Source organism: Heterocephalus glaber, unplaced genomic scaffold (genome assembly GCF_053883595.1).
Source record: "Heterocephalus glaber isolate CG9 unplaced genomic scaffold, H.glaber_assembly_v1.0 deba00001688, whole genome shotgun sequence".
Classification (NCBI taxonomy): Eukaryota; Metazoa; Chordata; class Mammalia; order Rodentia; family Bathyergidae; genus Heterocephalus; species Heterocephalus glaber.
The window spans coordinates 174402-187849 of NW_028258413.1; the positions used below are offsets into that span (position 1 = coordinate 174402).

Below are 13448 nucleotides of genomic sequence, written 5' to 3' on the forward strand. Positions count from 1 at the left end.
TATCCTGCCTCACAACAAAACTGAACATAAGTAAAATTGGAGTTGCAATATATTCTTTGTTTGCGACCAATAACAACTTATGAAGTGTCCGTTTCCAGTCCAGCTCCGTGTAGGCAGCAGTGTACTTGGAAAAGACTGAAGATCAGAAAGGGGACAGGATACCAAGTAGGAGATGGCCAAAACTAAGACTGGGAAAACAAGATTAAGTGAAGTGAGTTTCTGCATAGCACGCCGCCAATGTACTGTGATATTTTCTTCCTCACTGGCAATACCAGGTCATTGTACTTGAGAATCTTTTCTTCTCTCAAGAATGAATGCATTATAGATTTTATGGTAGAAATGAAAGAACACGTAGAACTGCTTTATGGGAATCATACTAGTTAAAATCCTAGATACTGGTACTAAACCAAACCAAAACAAAACAAAAAAACCCCACCCTGGGATTGATTAGAAGAATAGAATCCAGCATCTTTTTTTGAAGACATTACATAAACTTTCAGAGTCCCTTTATGATCATTTATGAAATGAATCTAGAATATTCCTAGAAGGAAGCAAATCAGAGGCTTAGTAAAGACACTGTGCAGCGGAGCAGGGCCCAGCTGGGCCTCTTGGTCCAGGCCACTGCCAACCACTCCCCTCACCTTGGTGGCTAAGGAGTGCGCAGCTCCTGCTTCCAAGAGCACTGATGCCACATCGACCTGGCCTTCCCGGGCAGAGATGTGCAGCGGTGTGTACCCATTGGTGGTGGCCGCATCCGGATGAGCCATGTGCTGGAGAAGCAGCTGAACAATTTCTGTCTTGCCCAGGCGGGAGGCAATATGTAAAGGTGTCTGTTCCTCCTACAACTCAAGTCAAGTCAAGAGTTAGTGCCAGACAGAGCAAACTTCGCCAACAGTATGAGAAGCTCATATGGTTCACCACCATCTTCTCCAGCGCCTTCTTGGAATCCCTAAGAATCTCCACTCAAAAGGAAATCATTACCATTTTGACTATGGCTTAATTTATGTTTTGCTATATAGGTGACTTATTTAATCACAAAATTTCCCTTAGATTTTTAAATAGTAGTACTTTCATGAGTAGTACTTTTGATCATCATTTTCTGGGCAACTCAAAACATATCTCAACTCATTAACACTTCAGCCTTCACTTATGTTTAAATATAAACTAACTCACAGTTTTCAAAAAGAAAGAAATCAAGTCCAGAAATCCTAAGACTTAGATTCTTCTTCAAGGGCTTTCATTTAAAGGCAGGATTTATTCTGGGAACTGTATCAAGAGAAAAAGACCCAGGGAAGCTGGAAAACCTTGTTCTTAACTCTGCTCAGCCAGCCAGGGATACAAATGCTGGTAATTTTCTTCACAGAGAAACCACGGATAAAGGAGATACTGCAAATTGGTTTTAAAGATGCTGTTCCAGGAAGTGCTGCAAATGGGCCTGTGACTTACATCAATGCTGAAACACCAGTGCCATCGTTATAATAAAACCACTTTTTACATACTGCCACATGCGACTTCTACCAGTTTACTTTGTTAAATAAATTTTTATCTATATTTATACTTTTTTCTTCTATCATCTTTATCCAGTTTTAGTATTAGCACAATATTGATTTTGTAAAATGAGGGGAGAAGTGTTCCAGACTTCAAAGAGGAGAAGAAACTTTGGCAACAAGCAAATGGAATGAACTTTTTGCCAAGAGTTCTGAGTTTAAAAAACAGAGACTATAGCTGGGGAGAAGGACAGGAAGGACATGTTTGAGGAGGCTCAAGGAATCACCCAATTCTCATGTGTAGTTGGGAATAGCACTAAGAGAACCAGGCCAACCACTGCCTCTTGTAAAAAGTAAATTGAGTGTAACCTTAGTGATGAAAGGGGGTATATCTTATGATCTGCCTAAAGGCGTACAATGATAAAAGTGAGCAAGGAAAAGCTGGGCCCATTTCCAGGGCTAAGAATGAATGGGGGGAAAAAGATAAAATAGATTAGTCCAAATAAAAGTACTACTTTGAAGTTATAAGAAAAAGAAGAAGCAACTACAGAAAGAAGAATAGCACTGCATAAAATTCAGGGTGGTGAAAAGTAAGTAATAGTAATATGATTATTTAGTAATAGAATTGGAGTTTTATAAAAACTTGCAATGTACACATTTCCTTCATATATGATATATATGTAACTTAGATCTGAAAGGAGTCATAAAATGTATGATTAGACTATTTTCCAAATAAAGAGTTTAAGAGGAATTTACTAAGTTCTCAAGAATTTTCCAAGGTCATGAAGCTATTAAAACAAGGCTTGAATTCAGGGACTGGGTTCTAAAGACAATGTTTCTTTGCCCACATACTTTACAGAAATAATATGATAAGATAGCTATGGAGAAAATTAATGGGACAAGAGGACTCTCAATAGGAATGGAGAGAATGAGCATGTATAAAAATAAGTAGTTAGCAAAACAAATAACATCCATCAAAAATCAAGGACCTTGAGACAAACAATAGTGAATTTCTGTTGTTGCTGGGTTTTCTTTCTCAGACTTCAGCCCTGCAGAACTTGACAGAGTTGGGTGTAAAATGCAACACAGTCTAAAATTGTGTTCTTCAATGGGGGTGGGATGGGCAATGATGCCCCTTTAACCCACGGATGAGAAGTGACAATCTCTTGACTGGGGGTAGATACCGTTAACTGGTTGATGGATCTACTAAGCATTCTTTTAGTTCTCAGACCCCACAGCATTAAAGTACTTTCCTCCTCTAAATTAAGAAATAAGCTGTCTCATCCACTTTTTACAACTTTTGGTATAGTCCTATCTAAAAGTAGAAAAGAACATACATATTTTGTTAAGAAAATCTTTAACCAGGCCGGGGATTTAGCTCAGTGGTTTCGCTGCCTGCTGCTCAAGCGCAAGGACCGGAGTTTGATCCCTGGTACCAAAAAAAGAAAAAAGAAAACAGAAAATCTTTAACGCATAACCAGGGATATAAGAACTTTTCATGTTTTGACTTTTCTTTCTCTATTGAACTGCAAAAGTTGAATGTGCTTTCCAGAGCTAAAGTTAGCGGAACACAAGGCAAAGTATTGGCCAAGTGCAGAGGACTCATGGGAAGAGAGGAAGCAGGGACTGGGGGTGTCTGATCCCTCACACCTCCTCCAAACATGCAAAGCAAAAATTCCTCATCATAGAGCATCACTGACTGAAACAGCCTGAGCCAAAAGCAGTGAGCTCGGCTCTTCTGTTGGAGCCTCCTACGTCCCTCTACTCCAAGGCCACCAAAGTCAGAGGACAGGATGAGCCCCAAGTCCTTTCATAAATGGACAGAAATAATAGTGGCTGAGGAAAGGCTCAAATTTTGGTTAAATTTCTGCCAGTAGTTACTAGTTTTCAGGGTTCCCAGGAACCAAGTCTACTGTCAGCTAAGCAAAGCTTAATGAGCTAAGTTTCAAGTGACTTGAAGCTTAGGGCCCTTGTGGTTGCTCAGTTCCTAAAGCACACTCCAGGCCCCATCCTTGTGCCAACACAAAAGCTCCTAAAGCAAGAGGGATCCCACCCGGGAGGACTTGGTGGCCCTGCAGGGTATGCCCATGGGGAACATGGACAAGAAGGGCCTTCCTCAGAGAGGAGCAAACACACTGTCTGGTGACCAAGAAACGTATGCCACTGTAACCCTGGTTCTTTATGCTGCCCAGAAAAATAAACCCCACACCCTTGCCTGAATGGAGAATGCACTTTTAAGTTAGAAATAGTATTCTGATTATAGAATTTATTTCTATTATATATTGGAAGTAGATAAAAATTATGATTTAGCTCTTGGTTATAATAACCATGGTGTATTATTCCAAATTTCATTTGAGAAGAACTATGGACTATCCAGAGATCTTGACCATGAGCTCAATGTAGTAAGCAGGAATAAGTTTTTAATATCTCCAATTTAGCAGGGGAGAGTTCTAAAGCAACGGTATCAGGTTAAAAAGAAGGAAGTTTTCAAAAGTGTGTGTGTGCACTGGGGAACAAGAAGTGAAACAGAGTGGACATGTGCTTATATTTCTGCCCAATTCCTTCTGAGAACTACCCCTCTTTGGTGGAAGTGTACACCCCTCTCTCCCTGGGCTCCAGAGGGCTGGCCAGTCACCTCACCCCTCCTCATAAATGGACTGCACCATACCAACTGGCATTGGTCCACGCCTGATCCAAATCCTAGTCCTAGTCAGCTGCTCAGGGATGAAACGTGACTAATTAGAAATCAGCCATTTGCTTGGATGAGAGAAGGGCTCTCTTTACATTTGAAATGGACTATAAGGAAATGAAGTGGATCAGAGCTCTTCTACTACCTTGTCCAGTGCTGCTTTACCATGAAAGAATCACTGCCTCTGAGTACAGAGAATGAGGAGAAAGATTCAAGACTGTGGGAAAAATCCTCTTTCTTATTTTAACTGTCTGATCACAACCAAGTCAGCACAATCTTGAATTTGGGACCCTAGACCACCACAGCCCAACACAGGACAGTTCTGAGTATCAGATATGACAGTTTGTGTTAAGACGCTTTATGACTTATATAGCACTGCGCAAAATCAAAGTCAGAGAGTTCCAGGGGAACATTAGCAGATTAAATGAAAGTCAAAAGCTCATGCTAGGGCTGGGGATTTAGCTCAGTGGTTTCACCACCTGCTGCGCAAGCACAAGGACCCGAGTTTGATCCCTGGTACCAAAAAAAAAAAACAAACAAAAACAAAAACTCATGCTACAGGTGCACCTTAAACTGAACAGGGGAAAGGAAAGCCCTAACTCCTGGCTGTTCAGTTTCATAAGGAAACTGGTCACCTGTGAGTGTTAGAAATGCAGAGCTGAGTTCCAATGTGTAATTAGTAGGAGGCCTCAGTGGGGGTTATACAGTGACCTTCAGGGAACACTGCTCTATAAGATGTGATATTTTTCCTGTTTGTAACAGGATGCTATACAGAATGAATTTCTTAGGGTAGGTGGTAGAACTAAAATAATTAAAGGCTAACATATAAAACTTAATATTTAAATTAGGAAGAATTAAGAGAATTGTGTATATATATGTAGACTATAAGACTAAATGGAATTGCCAAAGAGAAGTAGAAAAATAGAATTGGAGGAATCTACATGTTAAATAAATACATAAATGAGTGAAAGTTACAGCATTTTAAAGCAGAGGGTCTAGCTAGTAGTTTGTTTCGGGTTTTTTTGGTACCGGAGATCGAACTTGGGTCCTTGCACTTGCATAGCAGGCGGCGAAACCACTGAGCTAAATCCCTGGCCCAGCTAGTAGTGCTTTTAAGGAAAGTTTCAGATGGTATCTAGAAAGGTGTAAGGCCAATATAGATCCAATCAATGTAGAAAATTGGCATAGATACATGAAAATGAGTAAATTTCTATTGAAATAGAATACATTAAATTTGAAATTAGAAAAATATTAAAGACTTTTAAGAGAGGAGATATGGGAAGTTCTTTTATTATTAAATATGGGTTACACAAATTATCAGAAACACTGTTGCAATTTCTGGTAAAAAAATAGCACTGTTCATTATACATGGAGTGCACTGGTTGATTATAAAACTATTCTTTTAAATAGCAGAATGCCAGGTTACCTTAGAAGGAAACAAGAAAAATGCCATGGCAGGGGAAAATACAGTTGAATAACAAAAGATCTAAATATATAAAAGTATAATGAATCTATGATGAGCAAAGAATATAAATGACACTACTTTCCACAGATGGGAAGCCAGATGAGATCTGAGACTAGCCATCAGCCACTGAATTCAGCATAATGATCCATGGGACTCATTAGTAGAAAATGGCTATTAAATTCATGGAACCAGAAAATGTTAAGAATTTAGAGAAAGGAATTTTGAGGTGTCTGTATCCAACTCCAAATTTCAATGATAAATCTATAGAAATGCAATGATTTTCCTAAAACACCTGCAATTTTTATGACTCCAGATAGACTCCATATAACCCTGTTTCTCCAGTGGAGCCATGATGGTGTGACTCAAGCTGAAGAGTTACCAAGTGCTGGAGAAGGAGACAAGGTGTTTATACAGTCCATGAGAATCCCAACAATGGAGTACAAATGTTAATGAAACAACATGGAACAGGAAATAGAAGACACAGGACATTGGGAGAAGCACTGGTTTATTCAGCGTTCAGAGAGAGGTGAGAAAAGAGAGTGAGAAACGAAATTCAGAAAAAAGTAAAGAGAAAAGAAAATCAGAAGTGATTATTAAAAGAACAAATCTGACCATGGAATCTACAGTGCCAAAATTCTTCTGTTTCAGAACAGTAGAAAGGTAAAACATCTACTATGTAAAAATGACAATAACAAGTTGGCCTTATTACAGAAAAGAGGAAAGTGAAACAGATTAAGGGAAAACATTCAAACTTTGAGGATAATTTGATCTTAAGTAACTTGTAAGGAACAACTGTTAAAACATATTTTTAGTGCTAAGAAATGCATTTCTATATATACAGCACTTTATAAGGCAGGTAAGTTTATAATAAAGAGATACATGACAGTGCCTTTGTAGGTTAAAAACTATTAAAATCTAAGTCAATGTTGTATTCTTAGTTGCTAAAATGCTTCTGGAATTTGGGTGCAGTTTTCACTGTATACACTCACATAGTTTTCTTTTTTGTCTGAACTGTCATCAAACTGGTGTTTTTGCCCCCAAGACCTTGGGAATACCCTCCTTAGATATGGGACCACGCGAAGCTCACAGCAGCACCTACCCTGGCTCTGGCATCAACAAGAGCGCCATTTCTCAGGAGGCACCGGACCACTTCCACCTGGCCAGCCCGGGCTGCCATATGCAGGGCTGTCTCCCCACGCTGTGGGAAACAAAGATTGTCCAGTCATGAATAAGCCCAGTGCTCTGGATGGTAAAGAATGAAGGTGTCCCTCGTGTGAAATTCAGCAATACATCTAAGGATTTAAGAAATCTACCAGAAGGTATAATTATTGAGTTTAGAAAAAATACATAGTTTTTGTATCTTCTCTATCTTTACAATAATAAAAACAAATGTTTTCTATTTCTTTCAGTCCATGACAAACTTAGTAAACTTACTCAAGCATCCAGGATACCCTGTGGTTGAACTTCTCAAGCTAACAAAACTGACACTGGTTTTGGTGATAACATTAGCTTTTATTCTACAAACCTAAAATCTGTAATTGATCCCATCTCAATCATAAATTTCAGTTGCTGAAGATCAAGTCAAAATATTGCAAAAAGTCATTATCACCTGTACCATACATCAGTGATTTCTTTCCAAAATTCTAATTTTATTTCTAAAATAAATGATTATTTTACATCTGATTTGTCTTTGTACTGTGAAACTAGATAGTAAGTGTTCACAAAAGAAATCTGACTTGCCTACGAAGTACCCTACTGAATGTTAATGAGCACATGTGATTATAGACAGTGGTTTGGGACAGCTACGGAGACACAGTGAGGTAGCTGTTAACAGCAGCATCTACTGAGGTCAGGACACTGAGCAGCACTTGAGTCCTTCAGTATCTCCACACAGTACATACTCATCAGGAAACACTAAGGACGAGAGTTAGACATAAGGCAACCTGCTCACTAGGAAACCTATGACAGCCAAGGGCAGGATCCCATTCATTCAAATGATTTTACCATTAGAACAACATATTGGAATAAAAGTCATTACAGATTGACTTGATGTAACTATTCCAGAGCATAAGACGGATTTCGATCAATAAACTAAGCCATTCCAAATCAACAAAAGTGATTCTAAATTTGTTTGTGGGCACTGGATATTCTGGACAAACTCCTGTGAATAATGTCATTTCCTTGGCACAACAAACCCTTAAATCTAGAAGCTTCAGGGCAAACTTCAGGGTCGTTCTGAACTCATTTCCCCACTACAGAGACCATTCCCTTGGGAGTTATGAGAAAATTCTGTCAAATGGTCAGATTGTGGAAGCATTAAATATCTGCCCTCCTTTTCTCTTCTTCACTGATGACTCCTCCTCTAGTGGCCTTATTTTCTGTTGGCAACATTTGACCTTTGTAGAGTAAATGTATCTGGAATATGTTGTTTTATGAAATGATACATTATTGGAGTAGGAATATTTGTCTTCAGGTTTTAAATATATGGCAAGATTTTTCTTTTTATTCAAGATTTTTCTATGGATCATGATTTCTAACTTGTTTTCTGTATCCTTAAAACCTATCTCTAAGTGGATGAGCCTAAGATTGTTGAACTACTTCAAGGAAAAAAACTCAAACCTTTATTTCTGGATCTAGTAAAATATATCAGTTTTACTAATTTTGGAAGAAATTAAGGTAATTTATTTATTCCTTTATTTATAAAGGAAATTTGTTTTTGAGAAGTGAAGACTAACAGGCCCTACTGAATGGTGAATTCACGTATTTATTAGCCAAGTTTTATCAGTAGGGAATTTTCAAAATCTAAAAATGTTTCAAATACTAGTCTTAATATCTCAAAAATCTTTACACTACATTTAAGAAATCTTTACACTATGCTTAAGTTATTCTTTGATTTTTACACATTTGAAATTGAGTTACATATAAATCTAAAGTATTAAACTTTATATTCAAAGAAAAGTTGCATATACATGCACACATAGTCTCTGCACTACTACAGTGGTCTTGTTCAATCCTTATTTAGGGACTCTGGGATAGGTGACATTTATTGTAATTTCTCCTGACTTTTTTATATTTATGTTATCATTGTTTATGCATGAGTATCAATAAGAAAATGAAAAGCAGTGAACATTATCTCACTAAACATCTTCCATTTCTTGGTTATTACGTACCCTGTCTTAACAGGCTTGTTTTCTTAAACTCCCCCACCCCACCCCACCCCATGGATCAAACTCAGGTCCTTGCACTTGCCAGGCAGGCACAGCGACACTGAACTACATCCCCGGCCCTGTTTTCTTTATGTTAAGCTACCTAAAGATTGGGGAACATGTCTGAAGATAATATAAAGTGTGAGCTTTGCCAGAAATCTACTGCCTTATTATAGCAGGAAGCAAAAATGGTAACACCCTGCACTGGACTTTCCATAGTCCTGAAAGTGCTTGCTTCCCTACTCCCATGCGTGTCAATAAATCCTTTGGATGAGGGATGGACTGTAGGAAGCAGGTCAACTTTCCAGGTTTTGGAGTGCATTTGTACACTTTTTGGAAAGGGAACATGATTGAGTGACTGGTCCACTTCACACTTAGAGTGACTTTTCAGACAAAAGCAAGATTGACCAGAGAACAGGTATGCTATGTCCAAAGCAGGTACTCAACGTCATGCTCCAGCTCTCTGTCATGAAAACTGACTCTGCACACAGCTACACAGACTTCCACTTGGGTGCATCAAGTTGGAAAGCATCAAAAGCACAACAAGACAGCATTGCATTCAAAAATGCAACATGATTTCAGGCAACACACAAAGGGTGGGATACCGTGGGGTCAGGAAATGATCAACTCTGACACAGCAAGCAGGCAGTGAGTGTTTACATGGCTTCTTAATCACCTTGCAAGGAGTTTGGGTCCAGAAGCTACATCTTCATGTTCTAAGAATACACAAGTTCATGGGCTGTCCCTCTTAGAGAAAGCTAAATTCCCTTACTTCTACAGTTAGCAGATTCAACAAATAAAAATGTCTGGTTGACTTTGAATTCCAAGCAACAAATAATTATTGTATTATGTCTCAGCTATTGTACGAAACATACTAAAAAAATCAATGTTTATCTAAAATTCAAATTCAACTGAAAGTCTTGTTTTTTTTTTAAATCAGGTAACTTTATCTGTAGGTATCTGCTCCCTGAAGGAAACACCTTTGAAAAAATAAAGGTAACAAAACAAAACAAAAAACCCCTAGGAATCATGTTGAGAAAAGGACTAAATTGGCAGGTATTTACTTTTGAGGGGATTGTAGAGAAACAATATAACAGACAAATGATCAGATAAAACAAATGAAGAACTTTGGTATGACTAACCATTGGGCATTAAAATTAAAATGCCCAAATTTTGGAATCATTAAGAACCTGAAAGAGTATGACTGTGTTGTTCTGATTAGTGTTTTATTTATTTTTCCTTGAAAATCTACATGGTCTATATAATTTCCCCCCGAAGGGAATATATTGTAACTAAATAACCATCAAAAGTTTGGAATTAGTCAGCTAAAATCAAATCAAGAACAACCACAGAATCCCACCATTTAAGTAGGTTATTCTTTGAAGATTTTGTGAAATACTCCCCCCAAAAAGATTAACTCAGGGCATTTTAATTAATCGCCCCATAGAATATCATTGTATATGTTATTATTGTAACATAAAATAATTTAGTATCACTATTGCTCTTGTGATTCTATAGGTATTGGGATGAAAATAAAGGTGGAAGAAGGTAGAAAAAAAGAAAAAAAGTAAAAAGTGGGCAAGTACACAGATTATTTTTCTTGAAAGTTTCTAGCCTATATATAAGCCTATTCACATCTCAATGAGAGGGAGAGGTCATTTCTTAAACAAAAAGATGGCGGTTTCTTTTAGAGTTCTAAGAAATGACTAGAAATTAAACTCAAGTAGGCACGTTATGAAACTATTCTTGTGCTTAGTAACTAAGGATTAGCAAATAATTTTATTACCTTAAGACTAACAAGTTATAACTAGAGAAGCATGAATATAGACTTTAACTTCTTTAATGATTTGATGTCCCAATTATTGAATAAAAGAGTATTAAATAATATTTAAATTCAAATAAATTTAGTTCTACAATGGATTTTGTCTGGGTTATTAGAAATTTCAGCATAGAAAGTGTATAAAATACAGAGAAATGTGAATATAAGGGGAAATACAAATACAAAGGGAAATTGGGCAATTTAAATGGAACAAGATACCAAAACTTAGCAATAATGGTCATTATATGGCTTCTGCAACTAAGATTTAGGGTAATAATATTCACTAATATTTATTTAGAATTATTTCTGTTGCCTATGTTTTAAAATATATTAATACTGAGCTTCTAATTCCTGCCTGTGCATGTATAAGGAGCGCTCTTGACCAGGAGAAAACTGACACTACCTAGTTTGCCATGACGTGATGACCAAAGAAAATTAAGAAATATAAAGAAATGAGAAATTTTAAAAATCCTAATATAGATTAGGGGGAAGAACTCTGGGGTGTCCAGTATTTAGTAGCAGCAGGAAAACTGTCTGGAGATCAGTGTTCATTTCAGGATGCATGGTATAACTACTTCAGCCAAGACACACGTCCACTCCAGCCAATGAAGTCAAATTAAAGTTAAAATCAAAATGAGCTTAGATGTGGAAAGTGTATGTAACTGAAAAGAGGAGGAATGGGATAGCAAGTAAAAATCCTAATACTGTTCTATCTCTGGTTCATCATTAATTTTTTCTTCCTCGGTGGTAGTGGGGATTGAACCCAGTGTCTTCACACTGAACTCTAGCCCCAGTTTTTATATTTTATTCTGAGACAAGGGCTTCTTAAATTACCAAGTGGCCCAGGGTGGGCTAGAACTGGTGATCCTCCAGCCTCACCCTCCAGGAGTACAAGGATTACAGGCATGCGCCAGCATACCTGGCTCAACTTGCCTTAAACTTGCTATCCAGCCCAGGCTGGTCTCAAACACATGACCCTCCTGTCTCAGCCTCCCATATGCTGGGATTATAGGAGTGCTCCACCATGCCCTGCTTCTGGTTCATCTTTGGTAAGATTGGAATGGAACTAATTTGATATTTTAATGAAATTTACCTGGAGCCCAGAAGAATTTTTTGCAGCCAGTCATCCGTGCATGTTCAGAGGAATTTAAAAAATGTATCTGTTTTAATAAATGCATTTGAGATGCATGTTCAAACTATCTGTACGAGGAAGATTAAGCTGTCTCATTGCAGAGCTCCCATTCTCATTCCTAACACATTTCTTACCCTATTGAATTATTTTCGGTGAAGTATTTCGTAGTGTGTTAACTCAAGGGTCCTTCTCAAAGCCGGGAGGCTGGCTTTGATGACAAACACACACACCAGCACACACCCAGTCTCAGCTCCATGGCACTCTCTCCCTGTGGTTATTCTGACCCAAGCCATACTCACAATGTTAGTGACATCTGGAGAGGCTCCGTTCTGCAGCAGAAGGAGGACAATGTTCAAGTGGCCCATGAAGGCAGCCACATGTATTGGTGTGAGGCCAGACTGCGAAACAAAGCGACAGCAGTTTTACTCCTCTGCACCCGCGAGGCTTTGGGGCTTCTTCAGATAAATAAAACTCGAGTGAAGAGGACAGAAGGTGGGTGAAAGGAAAGGGAGGAAGGAATAAGAGAAGGAACGCTTTGTGATGAGCTGGAACAGTGTTCTACCTCTGTGATAGCTTGGATTGAAGCCCCATATTTCACCAGCAGTTCCATGACTTTGATGCGGTTTTTCTTGCAGGCAATGTGCAGTGGAGTAAAACCGTTCTGTGCAAAAGACAATCAAGTTAGTCAAAAACATGCAGAAACGATTCTCACACAACTCCATGCTGGCACGTTGCAGGCAATCATGTCACATTGTCACACTGTGTCACCGCTTCTTCAAACTCTGCATGTATTGCTGGATTGGGAAGAAAATGTGGTGGTGTATTCCTGGGCGCACTGGCCTTCTGTGTGTAATGCTCTATGTGTGCTTATCAAGAAAACTAGAGGAAGAAAATACCCGAGATAACTCTTCAGAGAAGGAAAAGTGGAGGGGCAACTGAATTTCAGAAGCTCTGAGATATTTTAGGGCACACTGATTGGTCAGGTGAACTGAAGATGCACTGATGAGAAGCCTGTATCTGTATGATGAAGGCCATACAGGAATTGTTCAGTTATCTTCAAAACCTAAGGACATGATCGCCTCTATAATAAAGATTTCAGCTTTGCTACTATTTTCTTTAGACAGAAGGGTTTCAAATTAGGAGAGATCATCATTTATGCTGATGAAGCTATAATTTTATATTGAAAGTTTTTACAACATATAAGCCAATCAGATACATTGTTATAAAGAAGTGAAATATTTTCTTAAATATTTTTGAGGAAAGCATGGAGAATTTCTAGGATAACTCCAGAGGAAGGTGGAGAGTCTATAAGGTACTTTGTAACTTTGGTAAACAAGACTAATGTCCAGGAATTGGAGAAATTATGTAAAAGTTTAGCTCCATGCCTGATTGTTATATATTATATTTGTCACCTTTTTACTTAAATAATGATCTTTTATTGAGTTATATCTGTTCTGCCAGTTAACAATTTCGTATGTCCCAAGGGAGACAGATAATTAGGCAATATTTTTATATATTAATAGTTCTCAGAAAAGCATATAGTTAGTCTTACTTAAGCTAATGGCTTTTTCCTTCTCAAAGTGAAGTGATAAACAGTTTTCTCCATTTCCAGTATTTATAAGCTATATAATAAGCCAGATATAAACAGCC

The 13448-nt window shown here is 38.0% G+C and overlaps 1 protein-coding gene across 44 annotated transcripts in view; it reads right to left on the minus strand.

The window, feature by feature from the left end:
- Ank2 (ankyrin 2) overlaps positions 1-13448 on the minus strand; it is a 567339-nt gene that overhangs the window by 101675 nt on the left and 452216 nt on the right. For 43 of the 44 annotated variants that reach the window (XM_087198843.1, XM_087198849.1, XM_087198848.1 and 40 more), the window contains 4 exons: positions 12361-12459; positions 12098-12196; positions 6741-6839; positions 642-839 (listed from right to left, as the gene is read on the minus strand). In XM_087198843.1, the coding sequence (XP_087054969.1) occupies positions 642-839; positions 6741-6839; positions 12098-12196; positions 12361-12459 (495 nt within the window). The remainder of the gene's footprint in view (positions 1-641; positions 840-6740; positions 6840-12097; positions 12197-12360; positions 12460-13448) is intronic. The other variant, XM_087198847.1, reaches the window with a different exon arrangement.